Here is a 26,437-nt window from a genome sequence, read left to right on the forward strand (position 1 = left end):
GAGCCTTGGGGCAAGTGGAAGCTCACGTGCAAAGTAAGACTGCCTCTTCCCTGTGAGGGGGTCTTACAGTTGATTCTGCTGGAAAGGGAGAAAAATCCTTGGGAGAGACGTTCCAGCCATGACTTAAGGATGCAATACAGTGGTTCAGGAATGCATCCTGGTTCAGACTTAACTCCAGGCTGAGAACAAAATGCAAAGTCAAATGCAAAAGTGAGATTTTTAAGTAGTAGAGGAGTAAATAATCACTGCATCACCTCTTTCATTTGCAGTTGAGAACAGCTTTGCTGATATATTGTCCACACTGCACAGCAAGAATTAAATGTACCCCCAAGGATTTTTTTCAGTCAAATTCACTCCATTAACTCCCAAAAATAAGTATTTGCTCAGGAACAGATTGTCTGCTAACTAGCTAAATTCCTCTTCCATAAATTGTACAAAATGAAGCAGCATGTTCTCTAGATGTGATCCCTTTTGCTCCACCAATAGAAGCTCCATTTCTTTTCATTATTTTACCCAAAGTCCCAACATACTTCTACTGTAAATCACTGAGGATAACTAAGTCGTTAATTCCATGAAAGCTTAGCTTCTGTTTCTTCTTTTTGGTGAAGATTTCCTGTTCCTCATATTAAATACCTCCTGTCAAGAAACTGTTTCACTGAGGAAGGACCTTCCAAAGCTCTGCCTAGCCTAAGGTTACCCAGGTCCTTCACTACACTGCAGGGTAAGCCTCAAGTCTGTACTTGGAGACTTTTTTAGCCTAGTGAGAAGAACTCTCTGATACAGCTCAATGCTGTATAACCTACAGAAATTCTTAGTACCATAATGAGAAAGTGTTACCAAAATAAAAACCAGCATGCTTCAGATTTCACAAAAAATGAACTCATATGTCACAAAACTTCAAATACAGTCTTTAGGAAGTTTAAAGTACTGATCCTCTCATTTTGCCTTTTTTCTTTAACACATAGTAAAGATCAGAAAAACTTACTGGCTTTCCACAAAAACAAGCAAGAGTATTTCTTATACACACCTCTAAGGAACACTAACCAGAGTGTCACTTCAACATGTGTAACATTCTCCCTTCACTAGCGAGGAGTTAAAAAGTCCTAAGAAACACAATGCACAAATGGACACAAAAACAGCCCAGTAATCAATCCACTGAGGTAGAGGTTAATCCTGAATAATCACAATTCAGATGGTATTTCATTTGTAAGAGAGCAACTAAACACTAAGCTGAGGAATAACATTTCAATTCCAGTATTACAGCAGTCAATACAGCTTGCAATATAAATTATATACAGTGTAAACTGATTATAACTCTTAGCCTGCTCTCTTCAAACCATAAATGAAAAACTGTACTCATGTATTTTCTGCTTCTAATTTTGTGGTATACAGAAATATCTTCTACAGGTTTTTCTCTGTTTCAACCACTAGCTTTATTCATTAAGCCTTAAGAAGTCTTTTGAGGAAAATGACTGTTTATACCAAAAAGAGCCATGAAAAAACTGCAAAGGCCAACATTAAATAATGATTCTATACTTTTTCAAGGAAAAGGCTAGACTGATGAATGTACGTCTTCCAGTCATTGCTGCATTTTTATATGCATTTATGATTACTATGTGGATTTTTATAGCATTAATAAAACTTACATAGACTACAACATGTGTTTATAGTGAAAAAAATATTCCTGTGGACTTAAAACTTACCTCCAGTGGGCAATAAAGTAGTATCACAATGTTGCTTGTTCTCCAAGCCATTTTCTACCATAAAAGTTAATTTCTTTCCAGATCATGTAAAATAGTTATACCTCAGGTCAAAAGTTACACTCTTATCTTTTATTAGCTTTTACTTTTGTGGAGAAAAACTTATAAATACTACTCAAACATTCCTTTAACACGTATTGTGCTGCTTTCCCTGCCTCCTTTAGATTTTCACCTTCCACTCTTTCAGAAAGACTCTTGAATCTGCCAATTTAACTACAGTAAGCAACTACACACCTGCAAGCTTCCTCACTCTCCTTTAGGTTTCTTTTGCGCTGTTCTAAATTTTACCTGTCTCCATGTCCTTCCATTTTCTGCAGAGCTGAATTAGGCAGTGCTACATTACTGCCTAACCCAGTGCTAATCTGACAAAATTAGCTCAACGTGCTACACACCTGAGGCTCATCACTGCCCCTCCAGGCGTTACCAACCACCCTGGTTAAGATGGTTCAAACTCCTCAGAGTATTATGTAACTTCAACTGTTTCCTACCAAGCATGTCCAATATTCTGCTTGTGTAATTAATAAAGCATATGTAAATACCCATGGCCTGGATTGTGGAGTTTTGTTGTAGGGTTAGTTTTTTTCCTAACAACATAACTGCAACTGGTTTATTTCAAGTTCCATGTGCTCAGACAAGTCTTATCGCATACAAGTTCATCCAGGGGATTGACTTGATGAATTGGGCCTCAACAAAAATGAAAACAGATAATACACACACTGTGAGACAAACACAGCAGTGTGTAAGGGAGAATTCTGCCCAGTAAAATTCCAGAATCCCTTTCTTTTCAATAAAGGTGTCAGGCCTGATGCAGAGCCCCACAAAGCTCTCTCTCACTGCTTTAGGTCACAGTTACATTTGGAGAATTGAGGTAAGGATTCGCTCTCTAGACTCTGAGCTCTAGGTACATCCAAGAACAAATACTGTATTTGTATTATATTCATGTTCTGGCAAGCTAGCCAAGACTCCAGTAAAACAGATACTGCCTGTAGTTGTGACCTGTGTCTCACTAACAGTCTCCCCAAAAAATGTCCCACCTGCACCAACCCCAGCCTCAATCCACTGCAGTAACTGTGAAGTGGCCTCTGATCCCTGAAGAAAGCTCCTTCCACAGGCTGAACATAACAGCAAGTGAAAGCTCTAAGGCTGAACTACTTGATGATACTTCTCCTCAGCACCATTTACTGGAGCGTTAGCAATAGGGGGCTTTCCAGAAGCATGCTGTATATTAAACCAGAAGAAAACAGGGTTTTCAAAAGGATGAAGTGGCAACTCCAATTCTGTAACCACATAACCTTCTCCTTTTCCTTATCTCAGCCTCAAAACGTGGCAAATCAGAGAGCAGTTACCCATGCAGCAAGAGGACACCAGGCATGCACAATTAACCAATTCCTTAAAACAACCAGAAGAAGGAGTAATCACAACTCCCTGCCAGAATCCACAGCTCTTGAAGGAATGAGGTATGCACAAGTGCTGATAAACAAATTCATTAATTGCACCTAACTGTCTGGCAGTAGCAAGATTTGATCAACAGCTATCACTAGTGGAACTCAGAAAGGATCAGGATGGATCAAACAGTTCTCTAAACTGCATGAAACCCTCAATTTCCTGCACTTCAGTAATAAAGAGGAAAATACAACACATACAATAAACTGTTAATAGAATACTCAAAATTTCAGGTCTTCTTCATCTATAAAGCACAGGCAAGATTCAGACATATGCATGAATATATCCTTATATGTTTTCTTATTACTTGTTAGTCAAATATTCCAGGAAAAAAAAAAGTGTAGGAGGGACGGTGGGTAGGACAGTCGGGACAAACAGAGATGAGAGATTTCTGCAGCCAGGTCTGGAACTCGTGGTTCATTGCAAGGGCCTGGGTGCAGGAGCTACCAGCCACAGCTCGGAGCAGGCCCGAAAGAGGAGCCACAAAGAGAGAGCAGAATTCCTGTTACAGTGCAAGAAATCTTCTTCTGAGCTGAATATTCTAATTTTCACTAACCAATCTAGTACAAGATACAAATCCTACAGCATTTACATACAGCCTATAAGAATCATTACATTATCATACTTTGTTACATTTTAAACCCAAAAAAGTGCTCTTTGGTCCCCTTCTGCCAAGCTAGTAGGGTCTGCTCTGACCCTTGGACCTGTCTGCAAGCAGAGGGTATTGTTTAATCAAAAGGGGATTACCTTCAGCCAGCCATACCATTGTTTTCCAGTTGTTTAGTAACTAAGGCTTGGTTAAGGCTTCATTTCAATCTCACTTATAGTTTCCATATTGTCAAAATCTTTTGCCAGGCAATCGTATTTATAAGGCTTTCCTGTTTCATCTTCCCCAACAGTAAAGGTCATCCAGCTTTCAATATTCTGCCAGTGGCAATATCTGTAACTCAGCACTCTGAAAGCTTTCCCAGAGCAAGTACAAGACCATCTCCCAGTTTAAAAGAAGAAATTTACTTAAGAAAGCAAGTCAGAGCCTAAGGCAGCTTATGTAGTATAGAACCACCAAGCCCTCCCACTTCACACAAGAACACATCATGTGTGTTTAAAGAATTTTTTTAAAGTAGCAGCTTTTCAGAAAGAAAACCAACCCCACTTCAAAAGCTTATCAGAAGTTAATTCTCTCTTGCAGTACTCCTGGAATCTCTCTCCAACCCAAGTGGCTCCCTCCAACCTTTGGAAAAGACCTTTAGTGTCTTGTTGTCCTGCTTCCACTCAACAGGACTTGAAAAAGTGATAAGCAGAGAATTAGTGTAACAGCCCATCCCAGAAGCTTTAAACTCAAGGACAACATGTAAAAACTGAGCCCCAATAGCGACCCAAACCCCATCCCAGACCGAGCTGTCTGTCCCTCATCACTGCTGAGCCACACCCCTTCACCTCAACAGGCGCCATGCTGTCTCCAAGAACCAACACAGAACATTTTGTAAGCCAAGAGAAAAACTTCCAAACATATTGTTTTCTGTTGTTGCCTCAGAGATTGCTATTTTAGAACTTATGATGCATGAAATTAGTCTTTGAAGCAGCAAGGCCACCAAAGCCCCCATGTTTCAAAAGACAAAGAACAACTTGAAGTAGACGACAAAGCAGAAAACTCACGGCTATGGGTGGTTTTGGATGCCTGTCCTGCCTGTGCTGCTTACCCTCAGCACCAGCGGCCAGCATGGCGAGACTCTGGTGGCCAAAAAGGTGGAACTCCAATGGACAAAACGGCAGAATGGCAGCGGTATAGCCAGCGGGATTCCACCGCCAGGTCACCGAAACGCACCTTCTGCACTCACCTTGAAAGCTCCCTTTGGGGACGTGCGGCCAGAACCGCCCGCAGCAGCACTCGCTGCCCACACCAAACCTCCGAACTCACTGCCCACACCAAACCTCCGGACCCCCTGCCCACTCCAAACCTCCCGCGGGCTGGGTCCAGCACTGAGCAAGGGCAAATGTGGGCCCTATTGCACACAGGGGTGTGGGGGGTGTGTGTGTCTGTATGTCCAATCGCTCACAGCTCTCTGTGTGTGTGAGAGTCCTACTGCTCACACGTGTGTGTTTGTGTGTGGGTCCCACTGCTCACACCTCTCTGTGTGTGTGTGGGCCCCACCTCACACAGCTCTGCCCCCTGCACCACGAGGAGCCACCGCCTGCCCGTGCCCAGCCACAGGCACACAGTGCATTCTTATGCATTACATTACTTCATTACTGCATTACAGTATGTTCCTATGCATTCACTATAGCCTACGTTTCAAATATCTTGTAAAAATGTAATTAGTCCTCTCATTCATTTTCACCCTTCCTTAATCCCTTAAATAAATCAGTAATTTTCTCAGGTTTATTAGTTCTTTACTCTCCTCTTTGTAAATGGTGGCATGAAAGCCGTGTACAGACAGCCAATTCCAACTGCCTGTGGAGCTGGACATAAGCTCATAGCTACTGTAGTTTATATGGAATGAATGTAGTTCTATACATAAAATGTTTCTGTGGCAGTGGAAGTCTCTGTTAATTAATAAAGGTTCCAAAAACATTTTATAAGAAACCCTTGTCTAATTTTTGCTGTGTGATCTCTGATCTAGGAAATGTGAAGCTGATCACAAAGAAAACATTTAAAAGTGTTTGTGAGCCTTGCAGCCCACAGTCACTTAGAAAACTGTCCAGATTGCAACTGCAGATTGCAGTGAGGTTTGAAGCATCAGTGTGGGCTCACCCAAAAGCGTGTGCATAGAATTCAAACTGCAGGAATGTGGTCATACTAAGTTCACTGAAAAACTCCTAGGAGATTCTATCTTGTTTACAGTACACTGGCCTTGAAAAGAGGCAAACGAATTGACTGTTATTCACTGCAAAGCGATGCCCCGATGAGAAATGATCCTCACGCACAGCAGACACCTGTCCAACAGCAACAAAAAGACATGCAGGAGTCACATTTCAAAGGAAACCAATCTCTGTGCAAGGAAGTCTAGAATTTAAACCTACAAACAACTCCTGGTTAATTCAGGTAAATCTCACCATATACTGGTCAGAACTTCCCATCACAAAAGCTCCTGGGACATGGCTACTACTGTCCTCTGTCCCCTCACTGCCTGAACTGTGATAGTGTGATTGAGGACAGCTCATACAGAGAAAGCCTGACTGCACACATCAGTACTGTCCTGCTGGGACAGGAGGTGTAAGGAGCTTCCTTACACCTACCAAGACCAGCCTGTGTTTTTCAGAAGGTTTTAGAAATTTGTCATGAACTCAGTATTTTCAATACTAGGCTAACAGTTATGAAAAAGCAATTTATTACAATGATGGTAAAATGTAAGCCATGTGAATTCCTTGGCAGTAACTACACTAACATTATTGCACATTGCTCAAGTTTGATGTTCAGATTCTTTTAAAAAACTTCAGCAGGAGAAGAATAAAACCAAAGGGAAATACCTAGCAGGATATTCCTTTTGTCTCAGCCAAGCTGTCATAAACAAAAACATATCCAACTTCCCTGATAAACAACGATCATTTGCCTTCCTTGTAATCAGAAATTCTAGTCCATGTCTTCCCACAGTGTTTTCTGATAATTTCCTTACTTTTTTTCCCTCCAGCCACTCTTTTTTTTTATTTCATTTATGCTGTTACTCCTGTATTGTAAAAGAATTTGCCCTACTTTTTGCTTTCTTGTCTCAAATACAAGATATGACATAGCTCCTCTAGGTATTGTGTACGAACTGCATTTCAGAACAAAGATGTTTATCAGTTATTTCATTATATCTAGAAACTCATGTCATAAAGTACAGTCTTGTAAAAACCATCACCCAGGCAATGGCAGAAAAATACTGGTTCAAAAGCCATTTGCAGTGGTAAAATAACCAGAAAGACCCCTAGAGCAGTGGTTAAATTGAGCAAGCCAAATTGTGGCCTAATCATCAGGAAAATACTCATAAATCATAGAATGCTTTGGGTTGAAAGGGATCATCCACACCCTGCCATGGGCAGGGACACCTCCCACCACCCAGGCTGCTCCAAGCCCTGTCCAGCCTGGAGCACTTCCAGGGATGGGGCAACTTCTCTGGGCAACCAGTGCCAGTGCATCACCACCCTCACAGGGAAGAATTTCTTCCTCCTACTTAATCTAAACCTATCCTCTTTCCATTTAAAACTATGAAGAGTAAACATCCTCCTTTAACAATTGTCACAGCATTTATATTCCAAGGGGAAAAAATAAAAACAAGCCAGCTATTGTACTTTCAAGGCACCCCTGACGATGGCAGGAATGATGCATCTGACTCCATGTTCTCAGAAGGCTAACCTATCACTATATTATACTATATTATATTAAAGAATACTATACTAAAGAATACAGAAAAGATACTTATTGAATGTTCAAAAGACAGCAATGAAAACTCATTACTTTCAGAGTCCCGACACAACTTGACACTGATTGGCCAATGAGTCAAAACAACTCACACCAGAATCCAATGAAACAATAACCTGTGGGTAAACAATCTCCAAACACATTCCACACATGAGCACAGCCCAGGAGAAGCAAATGAGATAAGAATTGTTTTCCTTTTCTCCGAGGCCTCTCAGCTACCCAGGAGAAAAATCCTGGGTGAAGGAATTTTTTCAGAAGATGTGAATGCCACAGCCAGAAAACTCTAACAAATAACAGAGAGACTTGTTTGGTATTTGAGAAGCACAAGCTTTAGTAAAATGATGTTAATATTTAGATGATGAGTGGTTTTTTTTGGTGCCTTTGGAATTATTCTGTTACAGCTGACTGGCTCATTACAGATCAATGTATCAAAATGATGAGACTTCTGGGGATATAATGGAATCACAATTATCACAGTTCCTAATACTCTGAGGAACTTCTAAATCTGGTTTCTGCAGTAATATGAGGCAAGAAGTCAGTGCCAATGCACTTGTGTCAGCTCTCTGTACAGTATCACCACAAATGCTAACCAGTGTGTCCTGCTGGGGAGTCCACTCCCCCTGGAGCTCCCGTAACTCCCAGCACACTGCACAGGGTGCCTTGCATTTCCAGCTGCTGAAATATGCCCCTCAGACACAGAAAGTCTGACAAATCTTTGGGTTGTTTATCTTTTGTTCCCTTGCTTCACACTTACGCAATAAAGGCTGTGATTAAGAGGATTAATGAAAATGTCACCATTTATCACCTGAAGTTCAATCAGTAAGAGGAAAGTTGAATCTTATTTGATTAATTATACAGAGGTACAAAAATTCTTGCATTATTAATTCAGGACTTGCTGCAAAATGCTAGAACTCTGTGAGGCCCTAAACAGCAAGATTCAAAGTCTTAAAGCTCACATACACTTGGAAGTACATGCCTGACTTTAACTGAACTTTATTGAAATGCTTTTCTTAATTCACTATCTTGACCACATTAACTCTGCATTAAGCATCCATCTACCAGCTCCAAAACATCCAGAAACAAGATACCTGTCTTTAAAGGCCTCCTTCCATCCTTCCATCTGCCTGCCACCTCTCAATTACTATTGCCAGACTGCTTCCACTAGAACATAATACAATTTTTGCATTTAAACAATTTGTGCATCATTCCTGTGCTGCCTTTAATTTCACAAGTAATTCCACACAACCCTCTCCCTCAAATGCCATTACCATCTTTAGGTAAATCACCTTTACTGTTGCAGGCTCTCTGTAAACACCCATCCAACTTGAGCAACACCTGGCAGCAGAGGGTTTGTAGGCTGCCCCCAGGGCCCTCACACCCTCCTGCCAACCACCTCGTTTTCCTGAGGGACTCTGCAAACTCACTGAAATGGGAAAGCTGGGGCTTACACATGACTCTTGGGCTCACCAGCACTTCCTTTGTGTTTCAGGCATCAAAAGGTTGGTTTTTAAACAGCTGTAGAAAAAAAAAAAAAAGTATGTCTAAGTAAAATGAGGTAGTGCCTCTTTTTTATTTTTTATTTTGTGATTAGGTTACTATTGCTAATCACAGGCTTGCTAAAATTAGCAGTCAGGTTACTCAAATGGGTCCACTGAGGTCTATGGACTTAAATGAACAATGAAAAAGTGACAAAAAGGACCCCCCCCGCCCACATGTCCCCAGCGTGCTGTTCCTGAGCCCTGCCTGAGGCAGCGTGCGGGGCTCTCCTCAGAGTGGGAAAGTCCCACAGCAACCACGGCAGCCTGAACGGGAATTCCCCCTCACACAAACTGAGGATGCACAGAAATTAGCAAACTAAAATTAGGTGGTTTTCGTCTCAAAAACAGAGCATTAGCTTACTAACTGAGAGTAAAAAAAATATTTAAAAAAAAAGGAAAGAATGTGTAATAAGAGAGGAGGGTTAATTAGTATAGTAATGTAATGAAAATCCACTTCCCATTTATAAATATTGATCACGCTTAGAAGAGCTTAATTTATTTACAAAAATGACATCCTAATCTGCTAACAGATACATTTTATTCCCAAAATGCTGGCCACTGTTCTGCATCCACATCTCCATCTGTTAACTGTTCCACAGCTCGATGCTCTCTGAAGCAGAAAGCCACACTGGAGTTCTGTACCTGCAGATCCCATTGTGCAAAGGGACCGTGTATCCTCAGGACAGCTGCTGTGCATGCTTCTGTACATGACTAACAGACAAACTGTACCACAGAAATATATACAAGGATATATTCTACAGCTTACAGTCTTCAACTGCTATTTTGACATATATGATCATACAACTGAAAACATATTATGGGTTAAAGAAGAACAGTAAGAGCAAAAGCAACAGCAAAAAAATGACAAACCCTTGACTTGGATTTTACAGCTGGGGATGAAAACCCTTAGCATTGAACAGCCTGAAACTAAAAATTTCCACGTAACAGGATTCATGCTTCTTGTCTTCTGATTATACTCCAAAGAAGAATGATAAAAGAGTCCTCTCTCTCCTCTGATATTCTGAAAGTTAATAAAGATGTTCCAGTAATCTGTCAGCTTGACCTCTGCACATGCAGTTTTGACGTGTTGCCATTGTCAGAAGTAGTTTTGTTTTTCAATAGCTCAGTAAAATCAATATTAAAAAAGGCAATGAAGGATTAAAATGTTATTTTTATTTTGTGTTTACCAGTCTGGGATTAAAACTGATAGAAATAGCAGTACTGCTGAGAATACTCTATTCCCAATTGTCATTGAAGGTGGTAGAAAGAAATCAGAGTCTTCCGATTGACAGGACTTTGTACATGCAGTACTTTGATATATAAGGCAAAATTAAAGGTTTGTTAAATCCATTTTAGATTAAGCTGCTATCTGATAGTAAACTATGCAAGTATATATTGGATATCAAATCAGGCGGATTGTTGGCTTTCAGAGTTCAAGTAGTTTTATTTCCATGGAGCTTGGCTCCAAGTAAAAGCTGAGTAAAGCAAAAGAATGCAGTCCTTAAGTACTGGTTGTTCAGAGGCAAAAGTAACAGGCTGCTTGAAAGTTAGTTGTTGTACACCCAGGAAAGTACAAAAGGGAGATTTGTTTAGGATGTTTTTGTTGCATCTTTCAGACCTATGGAAATCTGCTCTCAACTCAATTTTCTGAGTCTCTATATTTGAAATTTTACATAGAAAGACATAGCAAATTACATACAAAATCAGACATGGTGGCAAAGAAGAGCTATGATCTTTTAGGTGCATGCCAATAAAACAGACTGAAGTGTGAGACTCTTCCCATTGTACTTAAAGAGAAATATTTACTGTTTGCATAGAAAATAATAAGCAACCTGTTAGATTTTGCAGATTCCATGTTAAAAGTGACTTTTGGCAGAGCTGTTTTCCACAAAAGGCAGACATAGACAGCTTTAGGTCAAGAGCCTATGGCTGTGTTTTGCCTTTTGGGAGAAAGGAAGACTCTTCTCAAGCATGCTTACTAATTTATTGTCAATATTATTTTTGGTTACCAGATACTTACTATTATTTCCACCGTCCTCATTTTGCAAATGAACTGCAAATGCTAAAAACATTTAATTTTACCATATGTAAGTTCTTCCATACTGTTTGCCAAAATGGCATTGTAATTCTAATAGCATTGAACAAAAAATAATTTTTAATCTATGCATATATAAAACCTCAATTTCCATACAGAAATAGAAACAATATGCATTTTTATAACTCAAGGGCTTCTCTCCTTTACAGCATTTAAATTAATTTTTTTAAATGCTCTCTTATGGAGAATTCACTTTCAATAGATGTGCATTTTCTGAACTGGAAATCTTTGCACTAACTTGCAAACTTGTTTTTTCAGCAACACTCTGTGTCCTGCACGCCTCCCCTGCTCTGTGTCAACACATCACAACACTGATGCACTTAAATGTGTGTCCTGTTTGTTACTGTCCCTTGTTTGTAGTCCCAGAAGGCAGCCCTGTCACCCTGCAATACAGGCAAAACTGAAAAACACACTGGCAAGAATTAGGCCAGAGGCTGAAGTGTCACATTTATGTATCAGCAGATCTGAGGTCAGTATTATTAGATCAAGTGACAGAGACAAAGGTGTATTCATGTACTGAGAGAAAGGATGAAGAACACCAAGTTCACTCCACCATCACCTCCACTTCTATTAAAGCTCTGCCTCTGCTTGGTACAGCTGACCTTTAAACACTGCAGTGGGAGATCTGCATCTGTGCCAAAAGAAAAGATAATCAGAGCATTCTTCCCTGCTCCCATCAAATTCCTTTTTTAATCTGAAGTTCAGCCAGCCTATCACTCCTCCTCTCAGAAAGCATTACGTCTCCATGATGGATCAGCTCAGGAGAACAGTCTGTCAGCTTCCCCAAACAAGAAATTGCCACTTACACTGAGCCTGCTTTTCTCCTCCTGTAGATGTGACAGTTCAGTCTTCTTGTTACCTAGTTTTTGTTCACTGTTATAGACTTGTTATCTCAACAGCAGAAGTTGCTTTTGTCTTTGGCAAAAGTGAACCAGAGGCCAGAACCCTCCAATCACTAAAAACAGCTGTGATTTAGAAGGGACTAGAAAGAACACCTGGGTCCCTCAAAACTTTTCATTATTCTTTTGCCTTAATTTTCATAATTCAAATGATGTTTCTATTCAGAGATAATTTTGAAACGTCCTAGAAGACTCTTCAAAAATGTTTCCATACAATCAAATATTTCAACTCAACTTGTAATTTAATTGCAATATTTAAAACAAAAAGGTATTTCAAAGCAAAACCTAAATGTATCAAATCTGAAAGTACTAAATCTTTGTATTTTGAAAATTTTTCAAAATTGCTGCATTTTAGCATGGAATTCCCATTAATAACAAGCATTTTCAAAAAAAAAAAAAATCACTGAAGAATATTTTTTAACCAAGGCTCACAAACAAAGACTTAGACTACAGAGAGAATATTAACCCAAATCTTTTTTCATCCTGCAATATATTGGGGGTTTTTTCAATGAAACATAATCAATGTTCAGACTTAGAAGTATTTGATGCAGTATATGAGGAATACAAGGCACTGCAGCCTAAAATAACCTTCATCAGAAGAATGTTTAACATGACCCCTGGTGCCCATCAAAATACTTCAGCAGCTGAGTGTTCATTTCATATGTGGGAAGTGTCCAATATCATAGCCAAAGTGGGCAGTTTAATGTGGTTTGGGTTTTTTTTACTATGTAACTAGGACAATTCTGCTTCCTCCACATACCTGAATACCCAATTCACATTTAAAACTGAGGCACTCTGGTGTGTGCAATTATTGCGCAGCTATGTCTGAGCTTTTCCAATACTAGTACTGGCCACAAAGCCCCAGCTGATGCTCCTGGGAAGTGCAGCTGACCCCCCAACCCTGTGCACCTTTTAAGAGCAGGTAGAACCTCCAGGCTAGGAGCACAGAGCAGTTAATAAACTCAGCAGAGAGAAAACCAAAGAACACAAGAAAGACGATATTTAGTTACCACTGTGTCTGGAAATGAGAGCTGGTATGGTGCTCAATCTTTCCATCTCACTGATGTTTTGTACCTCACTGAATTTATATCCATGTTTCTGAATTGTATTACTTTGCTATGTATTAAACCAATTTTTGAAGGAAGGCCTGTAACTTCCAAATGCTAATTCAGAAGGGAGATTTGTAGGAGATCTCCCTGCTCAAGCTGATTTACAAAGGTCACTGGCCTATGAGAATAGGAAACTGTTTGTTTCTTACATTACAGTATGAGCAGTGAGCCAGTGTAGCAGCAATTTAGCTTAGCTGAATTAACATTTCCTATTCAGAGAGGGGGGGAAAGTATCTTCTTTCTCAAGACTCCTTGTTTCTATTAGAGAATTCTTCCTTTTCAGATTAAAACAGAAACCACAGAAAATCTCTCTTGATATTTTAAGCAGTACTTCTAATTTCCATACCAAATTCACTGTTGGATTAACCTATGTGAGAAGATGAATTTTTGTTTTTATAATACCCAACTCAGTCTATTGTGTTTATATACAAAACATTTCATAATCTACTCTTCAAGCATCCTTGATCTCTCAAAAGTAGATTAAAAATCTGCCCTCAAATGCAGGATATGCCTGATTAAAACTGCTATACAAAGCATAAGAAAATGCAATGTAACGCATGTCTCAAAATAGACCAACAGTCAGCTCTCTAGGCACAAATCAACTCACCTCACTTCTGTCATCTAAAAATTGTTGCTGTCCTTATTGCAAAGGTTTGGTACCTTCTCGGTGGTTTCTCACAAGCAGCTCCTCACAGCACTGACTCCTTCTCCTCTGCACAGCCAACAAACTCCATCTCACCTCTAGACCAGTCAACTTGCTCTTTTATAATACCCCTCTTAACTGGATCCAGCTGTGGCCTATAAGAGCAGGCTTGTTCTTAATGCTTGATGACTAGCACAGCTGTAACTCCTTAGGGGCCAAATTACCTTCACCACTGTCTATTCTACCTTTTATCTAACCACAATTCCCCCTTTTCTTTTAATTACAAGTTTTCCATACTTTTAAAGTCTTATAGAATGATTTCCAAGGGGCAGCCAAATCTGCAGCTGCCTTGCCCCCTTTTTGACACTATATTTCACAGTTTTTTGGGGGGTTTTTTTTGTTTTTTCTTTTTTTTTTCCTTTCCACATATATCAAACAAACAATCTGTTCAGCACTCAATATGTTATTTCTCATTGTGTCCCCAGCGGCTCACCTGTACCTCAGGTGTCGAAATCTGTCAGGTCCAGATCAGGCAGCTTCCCCTGCTGCTCTCAATGCTACGCTGAGCTCCATCTCCGGCTGCACCTTTCCCTGCAACCCACTCCAAATCACATTGGGTCACTGTGGAGATGGCCACTATATATTTTTAGAGAGCTTCTCTTACATGCTGTCTGCACACCTCTGACTCTGCCTCTCAGAGCTCCATGGTGTCTTTATTCCAGTGCTCACGTTGCAGTGACTTAGCAAACCTCCCCCTGTACTCCTTGGGGGCCATGCTATTGCTGAGGCACCCCCTGCTGCTGTGGCCATGCCACTTGCCACTTCTGTCACACAGCTTGCGTCCTGCTGCACACACTGCCATTCAGGGGGAACCCAGCAGCATCCGGGGTCCTTGATCACATCAGGGTCACCACTTGTTGCCGTCCTTATTGCAAAGGTTTGGTACCTTCTCGGTGGTTTCTCACAAGCAGCTCCTCACAGCACTGACTCCTTCTCCTCTGCACAGCCAACAAACTCCATCTCAAACAGCCAACCTGCTCTTTTATAATACCCCTCTTAACTGGATCCAGCTGTGGCCTATAAGAGCAGGCTTGTTCTTAATGCTTGATGACTAGCTGTAACTCCTTAGGGGCCAAATTACCTTCAGCACTGTCTCTATTCTCCTACCTTTTATCTAACCACAAAAAATCAGGCATCCACACTAAACTAATCATTCAGTCATAGAAGAAACAGGCACTTTATGTAATCAAGAGAAATTTTCGGGAAATCTTTATCTTGAGTTAAGAGTCAATTAATAAATAAGGTTTTAAATTGAGAAAAGCCCAACACAATAAAATCTCAGAATACCTGCTTGAATTTGCTAACTTTGAAAACAGAAAAAACAAGTAAAGCACTGAGAGGAGTAATACTGGTGGGTGAGGTGTACAGGCCTGTATTATCAGTACAGGTTTTTAAACTGAGCACAGAATGAAACATTTAAACTGGAAATAACACAAACATCAATGGTTTGTTTTGCTTTAAAATGGACTTACAGCCTAGTCCTGTGATGTTGCTGTACAAGCTGGCTTGCACAGGGCAGTTAATGTGGCTGTAAGTAAGAAACCCAGCCAGCTCCATAAAAGCAGCCCCTGGGCTGACAGGAATCTCAGCCAATTCCCTTCCACCCCAAGCTGCAGCCATCTCACCACTCCGGAGCTGGGCAGTGTCAAGGAGCAGAGTAGTGAGCGGGTTTCTGACCACCTCCTACGGAACAGCTCACACAATGAGCTCCCTCCTTTGCCACAGGGACATCGGGTGTGTGCTGTCCCTTCTCCAACAACCGCTCCGTGAAACACGTGGATATTAGATGAAACACTGTGACATCAAATCATTTTATTACTGTCACCACTGGACTTGCTGGCTGCAATAACAAAATCCATTCTTATGTGACTGGAGATCTGTCTACACAGATACACAGGTCTTTGTGGTCCAGCTTCTGAAACTTATTTCATAAATTTCTGCAATCAAGTGAAATATTGTGACAGGAAAATTAAACGCTGATGGTTTAATCAATATGGCAACAACAGCATATTTATAACTGAGCCACAGAACAACATTAACAAAGGATATATGAGAGTAGGCTATACCACTGTGCTGATTCAAATTATTGCTTGCTGATTATTTTGAGAATGCAATATCCTCTCTCTTGACATGTTGTTCTGCCTTCACTTTCAAATTACTATTATCAAATTTAACTTTGCTGCTAACCCACACTAACATCATCAGTCCAGCTGAACAACTGCTCTGAAGCCTGACAAGTGTGTGCAACATGTTCAGCTGGAACACTGCCTGACAGGATAAAGCTGAGACACTGCTCTTTATAAGAGGAGACTCACTGAAGTTGAACTCATTATTGGATTCAGAAAAACCTACATCTCTTAAAACTCTTTTTCCTGAATTTGGAGAGAATTAAACTTTTCATTACACAGGTAATTTCACAGCAGATATCTTCAAGTGCAACAAGTTACCTTTTTTAAATGAAAAGGAGATAGTCATAAATCTTCCTTATGCTATGAATATCTTTTAGAAGAGCAATGTTAAAATAAACAGGAACGGACACCTCTGTTTTCATAGATGAAAGCAATGGAAGAATGAAAGATCTGGACTACTGATTGTACTGGGTATGAGATCCAGGAATGTGGATGCCAGACTCCTCCAAGGATTAGGGTTGGCTGAATAACCAGCAAGTTCCCGGGTGATTCAGACAGATTAGCATCACTTGTTTCAGCCTCAGGAATAAATCAGCAGGAAATTGGGAGAAAGCTGTGAGCCAGGAATTTCTGCAGTATCTGCATTAACTTTTTATAAATTTTGTTTACACATATTTTAACAAGTTATTTGGAGCAGTAAATAAAATAACTAATGAAGATTTGCAAAAGGATGCAATGGTACTAGATGGCTAAACAGTAACAGCTAAGAAATTCAGTCTAGAGAGATTAAAAGTGAGTAATTTTGTGAGGAAATAATCAACATTTCTGTGATTCTATGAAGTATCTTGACTGTATTGATTAGCATGAACAGTTCTGCCCTCCTACCTCATGGGCTGCAAGCTGCTGGAAAAGGTACAGGGAAGGGAGCAAGCGAATCCTTTTGTGGCTTCCAAATAAGGACATTTTTAAAGACCAGAAATACTTTGAAAACAATAAAAAAATTAAAGAATAAGATTTAAAGAATAAGATAAGATAAGATAAGATAAGAATAAGATAAGATAAGATTTAAAGAATAAGATAAGATTAAAGAATAAGTGGCATGGAGAAGGAAGTTAGGGACTGGTGTTCATTTTCTCTTATGATAGCAGAATTCATAGACAGCAAAAGAAAATATCACATGTGGAGGTAGTCAGGGTGTGAAAGTCTTTAGCACAGGATGCTCAAGATGTCAGAGGTTTACAGTGGGCTCAGATGCACACCTGGAGCGCTTTGCAGTCAGAAACAAAGCACACTGAGAATGCAAATAGGTTTCTTCCTTAGCTTTTGCTCCCCTAGACAAAACCTAGGGATTGCCAGCACCTGAGCTGGTTTTCACCTCTCAAAGCTTGCAACAGCTCTGCTGTGTTGGGCATGCCCCACAAAGGCTACTTGCAGCTGACAAAAGATAAAAACCACCCTTTTTTAATCTGCTACACAAGGTATTGTGTATTTAACAATATGCACAGTCTTGCCTCTATCATCTGATGCCCACAAGCCACGCAACTCCCTGGAGGTCACAACTACACCTAGATGGTAAAACTGCTTTCATAGTTGTATTTCAAAAGCCTGATGTTTCATTGCCCTCACCACCAGCCTTCTCTGGTACAGTTACTGTTCTGTGCCTTTTTTTGCAAAATTTTTCTTAGTTGTTTAGCTTTTAAAATGTTTTAACTACACCTATTATCTCTTAGTATTCCACAGCCAGGTACATGCCACCCATGCTCTGGCATTTCAATACTTAAATTTATTTTCAGTAGCAGTGATGAAGCCCATTTCTGCAATAGCACAAATAACTGGCTTTTGGAGTTGTATTCTGTAACATCCAAGTTGTAAGGGAATTTGTTTGCTGGCTTTGTATCAGTGCAGGAAATAAACAACCAAGGAAAGAATGTGAGGCCTCCCCTGCAAACATGCAGATCATACCTCTCATTTAATAACCCCCTAATAAAATACAATAATGCTTGGCAACTTCTTCCTAAGTTATGGGAATTTTATACTGGATTGGATCTTGGATTCTTCTGTCATCCAACCCCAAATCTTACAGAGATTGGAATAGCTATGGAATACTTCCCTGTCTAAAGGCCGGGAACATGTCCCAAAGTGGACAAGTGATGTTTATACATTATACATTTTCACCAAGAAACATAATTTCTGCTTTAAATAAAGGGATAACAGAAATAGCAAGGATCCAAATACAGCTTATCTCCTCTTGATCTGTCCTGCCCTTGAGGCTCCCTGCTTCGGGTAGCACTTTTAGCTAGACCTGACTTCTACAGCACGTGCATGCATTATCCATGGCCCCATGTCCAGCTGGAAAACAAGCTCCAAGCACCTTGGCTGTGTCTCAGTTCTCAAGTATGTGCATGTTTAAGTATATACACTTCTAGAAACCACAACTACTCAGATCCAAGTCTACCTATACTATTTTCCTTGAGAAAGCAAGAGTGCAGTGCTCCACTATATCAATTTAAAAATACATATATTCTCAGCTTAACATGGTTTAGGCCACTGTAATGCCCACGAAAACCCAAATATGCTTCCAGTTGGAACTGCTATAGTAACCACTCTAATGTATTTAAAAGTTATTACATTTACATAAATTTATTTGGTACTACACATTCCCCAAAAAAACTGCTATATTTCTCTCACTTACATGATGCTGTCGGAAATGACTGAGCTTTTCTTAAAAATGAGATAAATCTGTTTATCTCCACAAAGCCTTTTTGTCGCCACTTGCTTAGCTGATAAGGTTTTTTTCATTTTTTTCTGTTACCTTGGATAGACTCACAGCTGATGGATGCAGTACAACTACCACCTAATTAATTTGCTGGAGAGTTTAGCAGTTGATAAATACAGTTTATCAAAAAGCCATCAATCAAGCTCTTGCTTAGAGATACTGGTAAGGGCATTAAACCAATGTAAGCAACTTTTAAGTAAGATACTTACTTCTAGTAGATATCCAGAAGATAAATAAAGTAAAATTGAAGTTAATTTGAATAGCAGCCCACGACATAATCCCCAGTAAAGTGACATTTGGAACAACTAATTCAACAATAGGAGGTGGCACTGTGTACGGTCTCTCTTTAGAAGTAAGTTTTCTTCACTGTAGGCAGCACATTGAGTCATAGAATAAATATAAATACATACACACACTGTGTATTCACACTTGCAGCAAGATCAGGCTGTGGAGTTTTCAGGCAGTGAATCTGTGCAGCCATCAGTCTCTCTAATCACACACCCACACTCATGGCCAGCTAGTTCTTGCATTTGGGACACAAATTCAAACCCATGAAAGAAAAAGAATACTGGATTTTAAGCTTAGGTCTTCTAAAATGAATCATGATTTGGGTATTTCAGCTGGACTCAGAAATTCAGTCGTTATTTGGTCTTCAGTGATCACCTGTTCTTTCTAAAAATTAAGTCACTTCAAGATGGTTTAGCATCAGTATTAAAAATTGGAAAAGACTGCAAATTCAAGTTTGTGTTTCAGCTGTCATTTGATTTTGCAGCACAGTCAAAATCAGATACTCTTGTAAATCAAAGAATAACAACTTTTCTTATTCTGTAATCACATGACCATGAAGAGAAACATAAATGCAATAACCTAATTTAACTTTAGCTCTTTACCTATTTTACTTTCATTATCTCTAGGTCACTCAAGATTAATTATTAATTCTGAGCCACATAGTTTTCCTAAGTAAATTTTCAGCTGCAGAATGAATTCATTGATTTTTTTTCCCTGTTTTTGCATTACTCCACACAAAAGCACCAAAAGCTAAAAAAACCCCAAAATTTACTATTGCGTTCCTTCCAGGCACTTGAGATGATGCTGCTGTGAACTTTTGACTTCAGTATTCCAGCAGTGTTCCAAGCTCCAGTTCAAATGAGTTTAGGTCAGTGTATATTTAGTCAGGTTTGCAGGACTGATTGTCCAACAAACGGAAATCGCCCCCCAGGTGTATTTGCAAATCTCTTAGTGCTGAAGAAGTATCATTTATAAGCAATAAGGAAGTAGATCCTTTAGAAATGAATACTGAGTCTCCAATGTATGCAGGGGATTCATTTAGCATACAGGCAGGAGCTGGGCTTGGAGATTCCTCTGGGTCCTTTCCAAGCCAGAATATTCAATGATTGTGCCAGCAAGCTCCTGGCTCTAAGCTGGGTCAGAGCCCCATTTCCTTTTCAGATCACTGCACAGGTCACAGATTTTCCAAGGCAGAAAGATGGCAAACAACTGGGACTAACACAGTGCCTCCTGTACTTCGGGCAGCAGGATCCTGAACACTGCGAGCTAATACTGCCAGAAACACACATTTAGTCAAGTTCCCACTGAACACCTTGGTGGAAAGGCTTACACTGATTTCTTAAATTACTATTCCTCACCATCTAATTCCTGTGCAATGAAATGCTATGCAAGGACAAAGCCCTCTGTCTTACTACATACCATTATAAGAAAATGGAATACATTTACTGTTACCCAAGGCCACTTATTTATTCTTTCCTGAAATGCCAGCCTTAAACATTTTTTGATATCTGCCAGCAAAGGGAGTGTTCAGTGGCAAGTCACTTACACCATATATTTCAAACAAGTGCAATTCCATCAAACATACCTCCACAAGCCTGCTGGTATGTTCTCGAAATATAGAAGCATATTCCTTTATTTCTTTCTCTCTTCCATTTTTAGCAGCTTCAATGAGAACTAGCAGTGGAACTGTGGTGTCTAAGAAGGAGTCTGAGATGTGATCTATAATGGCTTTCCGGAGCTGCAAAAGAAAGCAGTACATCAGTACCTGCTAACTGGAGGATTCATTAAAGTCTGCTGGAATTATTGTCGATTCCTATTTGTAACATAAACACATCCACACTGTGTTCATGCATTATTTACACCATAGGTCTGAAACCTAAGGCAGCTACAATTTATGTATTACACAGAAAACTGTATTTAATTTTAAGGAAAACTTTAATATGCCACTAGGTAAATATGCCTGTTTGTGTTTGTACAGATACATAAAACACTACATCATATACTGGTTCTCTTGAAATCAAGGGAGCCAAACAAATATTCCCCTTCCTTGATGAATACGCTACCTAAGTGATTGTACATGTGAAAAATTAGTTAGCCCAGACCTCATATCTCCTGGGTATTCTCCCTTGTAATTCAGATGCCAAGGGAGAAGGCTATTTAATTTTACCAAAAAAAAATTAATTTAATCATGTTTGTACTCACAAAATAGCTACATCCCATGATTGCAAATTTTCCCAAGTATTTTCTTTCTGGGAAACACAGTCTGGTTTGCAGAATGGCAGCCTTCATGGTAATTATGTCAGTGAGATTACTGATTGTGCCACCTGATAATGTATTAGCAGAGAACGAAGATCTATAAATGAGGCTGGAGTTCAATTTTCTCTGCTTATATTAATTGTTCTTGAACTTCTAACTTAAATTATTAAAGAAGTATAACATTCTGCTGTAAATTACATGTCTTAAATTAGGCTTCACAGAAGCTTGTAACCGATCACTGGGACATTACTTCACTTAAGAAATTATTTTGCATGTTACCTACACATGACAGCTGTTCATTGAGATCATGCAGCACTACAAAAAACATACCAACTGGAACAATACATGAAATGCAGCTTAATTATCCTACTGAATTTCCTACTACAAATCCAGTATTTTTTCAATGTGTAGAAAATATGTTGATTGGAACAGAAAAGGACACTAAATGTTTTTAAGCTCATCACACTGTTGCCAAAGTACTTTTTTCACTTGGCGTTTTGCTCCAATGTTTGTGTGAAAACTCAGCAGAAGTAAAAACTCCTACCATGAGAAAAATATAAAAAACCACCATCTTTTTGATGCTGCTGCTGTGTTTGTAGGTAGGGCAGTGGCCATGAACAGCAGAAAGAACAGTGGAGAAATCTGCTGATTATCAGCAGATCTGAATATGATTTCCACCACTAGCTTTTGGATAGCCTCACCACCTAAAGTCAGTTCTCCTTGACTCACCAGAGGGACAGACAAACCCTCCAAACAAACACGGGCAATTCATGTTCAGAATGGCTTCTTTGTCTCCTAACCTACTGTAGCCCATCACATTAGGATATACTGTCTGGATACACTGTATGTTCTGCAAAATAATTTACAAAGACAGAGGCTGTGGGATTCCAATACAAAATAGGATTTCTTACATTCTCAGCTTTATTCAGGCTGAAATTAAAAAATAAAAAACTACTAGAAAGTTTCCAGAAATTTTATTTACCAGAAATAAAATACACCGAACCTCCAGTCCTGCCAAGTTACCTGCTAAGATTCTCTGTTGTAAAGAGACTAAAGAAAACAGATATTCTTTCCTGTTCAAAGTTTGGTACATGAATGTGACCTTGAAGAGTCACAATTTAAAAATGAGGATTTCAATTTACAAAAAACAACAAGAAGCTGTAGAACCATCATATCCATGGCCAATGATTGATTATCTCCGGAACTCCAGAAATATTCTGGAGTTCTGTACAGCCCAGACTGTAGGACTTCCACAGCCTTAGCATGTCACTACAATAACCTCAGGCACATTTGTGGTGAGCTTGAGATGCCAATTTCAAACCAGCACCCTAATTTTATCTCTCACTGCATAGTTCTTGCTATAGCTTTTCACTGGTTTTCTTGGCTTAATTAACCTTTCACACAGAAATTATCACTACTATTTAATTCTAAGAAATGGTCTATTCTGCAATTATGCAGCAAATTGCTTCTTCAAAAAAAACACAGATAATGCTGTGTCTTGGCTGTACACAAACAAGTTTGAAATTATGTTCCTGTTGCAGCTCTGCAAAGGAATACACGAAGCTGAGAGTTGCAAAGGATGGCTTGTGTAGCATTAAAGAACAAAGAAATACAACACAATAAAAAAAGGAAAAAGACAAAAGAAAAAAGGATTATCTGAGGCAATATCTATTTCTTTTCATGCTAATTCTAACAAGCATTTCTTCCATGACTCAGTAAGTCTGTTTCTGACTCTGGCCACCTGTAGGGCAAAATGCTAAAAGCTAAGTAGGCAGAAGGGAGGCATATGAACAAAGGACAGCACTAGTAGTGCCAGCACACAATGCTAGGGAGGTTACCGTGCTATAATTAAACTTCTTCTCGCATTTTTAAGTGAAAGAGACACCAGTAGAAGAGGGAAAGGAGGGGGAGGATGATGTCTGACTAAATTGTTTTCTTCTTAAGATGAAAAGCTGATGTCTTACCATTTGAGCAGGCTGGTACAGAAGCATGGACATTTTTTGGCTTTGATATCAAAAAGCATTAAAAAATAACACAGTATCATGCCATGTATAAAACATGGGGCATAAGGTTGTCAAAAACAGTGGAGGGTAGAGAAAAAAATGCCAGCAGCTGTTTGCAACACTATTCAACATCAGTACTGATCAGCACAGAAAACTCTGTTTGCCTCTACTCACTTCTTGCCTAGATTACCCTGGCAAAAGTCATGAGCAAAGCTCGGAGCAGTTATTACTGAGGGATCTCCCTTTCCCCTTTCAAAGGGGAGCCAGGAAGGCTCTTTTGTGTCCAGAAACAGCTACCCAGGATGAAGAAGTTACATAAAAATATAAGAATATCACCAGGAATAATATTTATTAAAGCAACCAACCAGCCAGAACTGCAGAACAACCACAGGAGAAACATCTGTGCAGTCCATTCATGCTACACTGGGAAAGAACTGGGAGGCAAAAACTGAGTGTGGTAATTTCACATAATTACAAACTGGAATGAATAGGCAATTCCTTCCTAAATATTCGTACAGCTCTCCTCAGCTTCCCTGCTGAGGGATCCAGTAAATTCAGGTAATCCAATGATCCAATAAACAGTGATCCAGGTAAAACTGCACACACAGAAATGACACACACATCTCTAGCACAATGCAAGTACAAATCAAAACAAAGCTGAACAGCTTAAAATCCCCAGAAGTACTGGCCAAGCTCCTGAAATGAATGCAAGTAAATTCCCTTGAAAAGCTGGAGAGTTTCTGCAGCTCCCAGAATATCCTGTTCTGGGGACAGCTACTTTCACCTTCAGTCTTGCCAGACACAAGCCTTCCTTCACTCCCTTTGCTGTCATGTGCAAAGGTGTTCCAAAGGGGCCCATGGCATAACCCACAGCCAGGCTGCTGGCTGGGACAGCACCCCTCTGATGCTTTGGTTCATTGGGCACTACTGAAGAGATTTTAAAAATACAGCTTTATAAGGTTTCATCTTTAACCCAAATTTTGCAGAGGCAGTCCCAGTCAGAACTGAAAGTAGAATACACTGCAGAGCACAGCCCTGAATGCACTGAGAGTGCATTGCCTGACGCAATACCAGCAAAGCTTCACAGTACCATTAAAAACACAGTATTATAAAAGCTGTTAGAGCAGAGCAAACAACAATTTTCATGTTTCTTGTAGAATTGCTGGGAGACGGAGTAATGAATGTTTGTAAGTGAAGGCAAATAAGACCCTACTGCAATATCTGCAGGCACAAAATTCACAATTTCATGTCTCCCAGAATAGGAATTAAGCAAGTAGTAAGCACTCTTCCTAAAACAATTCTTATGCAATTCATATGTGTGAACATAGAATTGGAGGAAAGATATAAAATATTTCTCATAAATGCTTTCCAATGGAAAAAATGTCAAGAAGCACAGAGCAGTTCTGGTAAGAGGAAATTACTGGTTCTAGATTGACTATAAATTGGGCATGATTACATTCAGCCTGAACATTTTCCAAAGGTTTACAGAAAGACACAAATTGAATCAGTTAACAGCTTTTAACCACTGTAACAGAGTCAATAAAATGTTTTAAGCTGGAGTTTAATTAACTCATGGAAGGAAATGAATGGAAGGGTTCCTAGACACACTGAGCTGGTGATGCAGGTCTCTTGCACTGAACCCATTCTGGACAGAATGTAAGCAGAAACTGGATAGCTCCTTAGTGGTAAACACTTTATTTATATCATATTCTTCTCATTTTTCATGGTTTCCCTTGGCTGGTTATGGGAGCAGGAAGGAATTTATTCCTCATCTTGAAGCACAAGTTGGCTTGCAAGACTGAACACAAAGTTGGGAGGGACAGTCTTCCACCAGGGAGTTGATCAACAGCCCAAGCCAGAGACAGGATGAAAGAGGTGTGCTGAAGCTCTTTGTAGCTGTAAATTTACATAAACTTGGCTAGGGCAGCCTGGCTAAAAGAACTACTAACTTTTTAGGGGTTTTCTTTCTGAAAAGGCACATTACACACATCCAGCATAATCAGCAGTTTTTCTCAAAGGTATTTATTACAGAGAAAGGGTACAAACACAGCTGATGTCTACTGCTAACCTTCTGCCCTTCACTGAAGTCGTGGATTCAGGTCCATGTCTCACATTAGTTTTAGCACACTGGGATATAAAACTGGGGGAAGAGTGTGGACAGGGCATTCCAAGGACCCTCCTGTGTGGTAAGAGTTCTCACAGCTGTGAAGACCTACACATAGTGACTTCAAGTAGTTCCTTCAAGGTGTCTGTTCCAACAACCAGTAATAATTCAAGCTTATTGAAATTTAAACAAATATTGATGGCTAGAGTACATTACTGATATATACAGCAAATATATTCAGACATATTCAGCCAGTATCATTCCAGAGTTTTGAAAAGTGGTATGTGAATATTCTGTGGAATGGTGCAACTGTCTTCAATACATTTTTATTATGGAAAAGAAAATATTATTTTCAAATTGCATAAACTGAAAATAGCAAATTGGAAAAGAATCCCTCAAGACCTTTTCTTGCCTTTCATTTGCCCAGGTCTCACCTGTCTGCGGAGGTCTCTGGTCTTCTTGCACATGCTGTCTATGGCAACATTCAGGGCATTGCTTCTCTCTGCCTTGTCAGTCTGCAATCAAGGGACAGAGAACAATCAGTGGCTGTCTGGGATCACTCAGCAAGCACATCCTTTGTGTACCCAGTGCATCAGAGCGTTTGCTAAAGCATACATGCTGAAGGACTTTTCAAATTTTTCATACATTTCAAGAGCCAGTACCACAATGTTCACAGAATGCCAATTTGTGATGTTAAGCATAATTTGCTGAATCAAAACACATGCTTTAGAAGCAGTATACAGGAACAACAGAAACACTTCTTAACTTCTGAATTGCTGTAATACTCCCAGTGTAATCAACAACACAAATAGAATCATGATGATAGTGATAATGATGGTGATGATGGTGATTAATAATAGTAATAACAACAATGACAACAGTAATATTTATGGCAATCCTATTCATGTGAAACAGGATTGCCTATTCATAATTGG

General features: G+C 39.6%; 1 protein-coding gene across 7 annotated transcripts in view; it reads right to left on the minus strand.

The window, feature by feature from the left end:
• Positions 1-26,437, minus strand: part of CTNNA3 (catenin alpha 3) — a 427,418-nt gene that overhangs the window by 149,373 nt on the left and 251,608 nt on the right. For all 7 annotated transcript variants that reach the window (XM_064429667.1, XM_064429665.1, XM_064429666.1 and 4 more), the window contains 2 exons: positions 25,937-26,017; positions 20,725-20,877 (listed from right to left, as the gene is read on the minus strand). In XM_064429667.1, coding sequence (XP_064285737.1) covers positions 20,725-20,877; positions 25,937-26,017 — 234 coding nt within the window. The remainder of the gene's footprint in view (positions 1-20,724; positions 20,878-25,936; positions 26,018-26,437) is intronic.

This window comes from Passer domesticus, chromosome 8, assembly GCF_036417665.1.
Source record: "Passer domesticus isolate bPasDom1 chromosome 8, bPasDom1.hap1, whole genome shotgun sequence".
Taxonomy (NCBI): Eukaryota; Metazoa; Chordata; class Aves; order Passeriformes; family Passeridae; genus Passer; species Passer domesticus.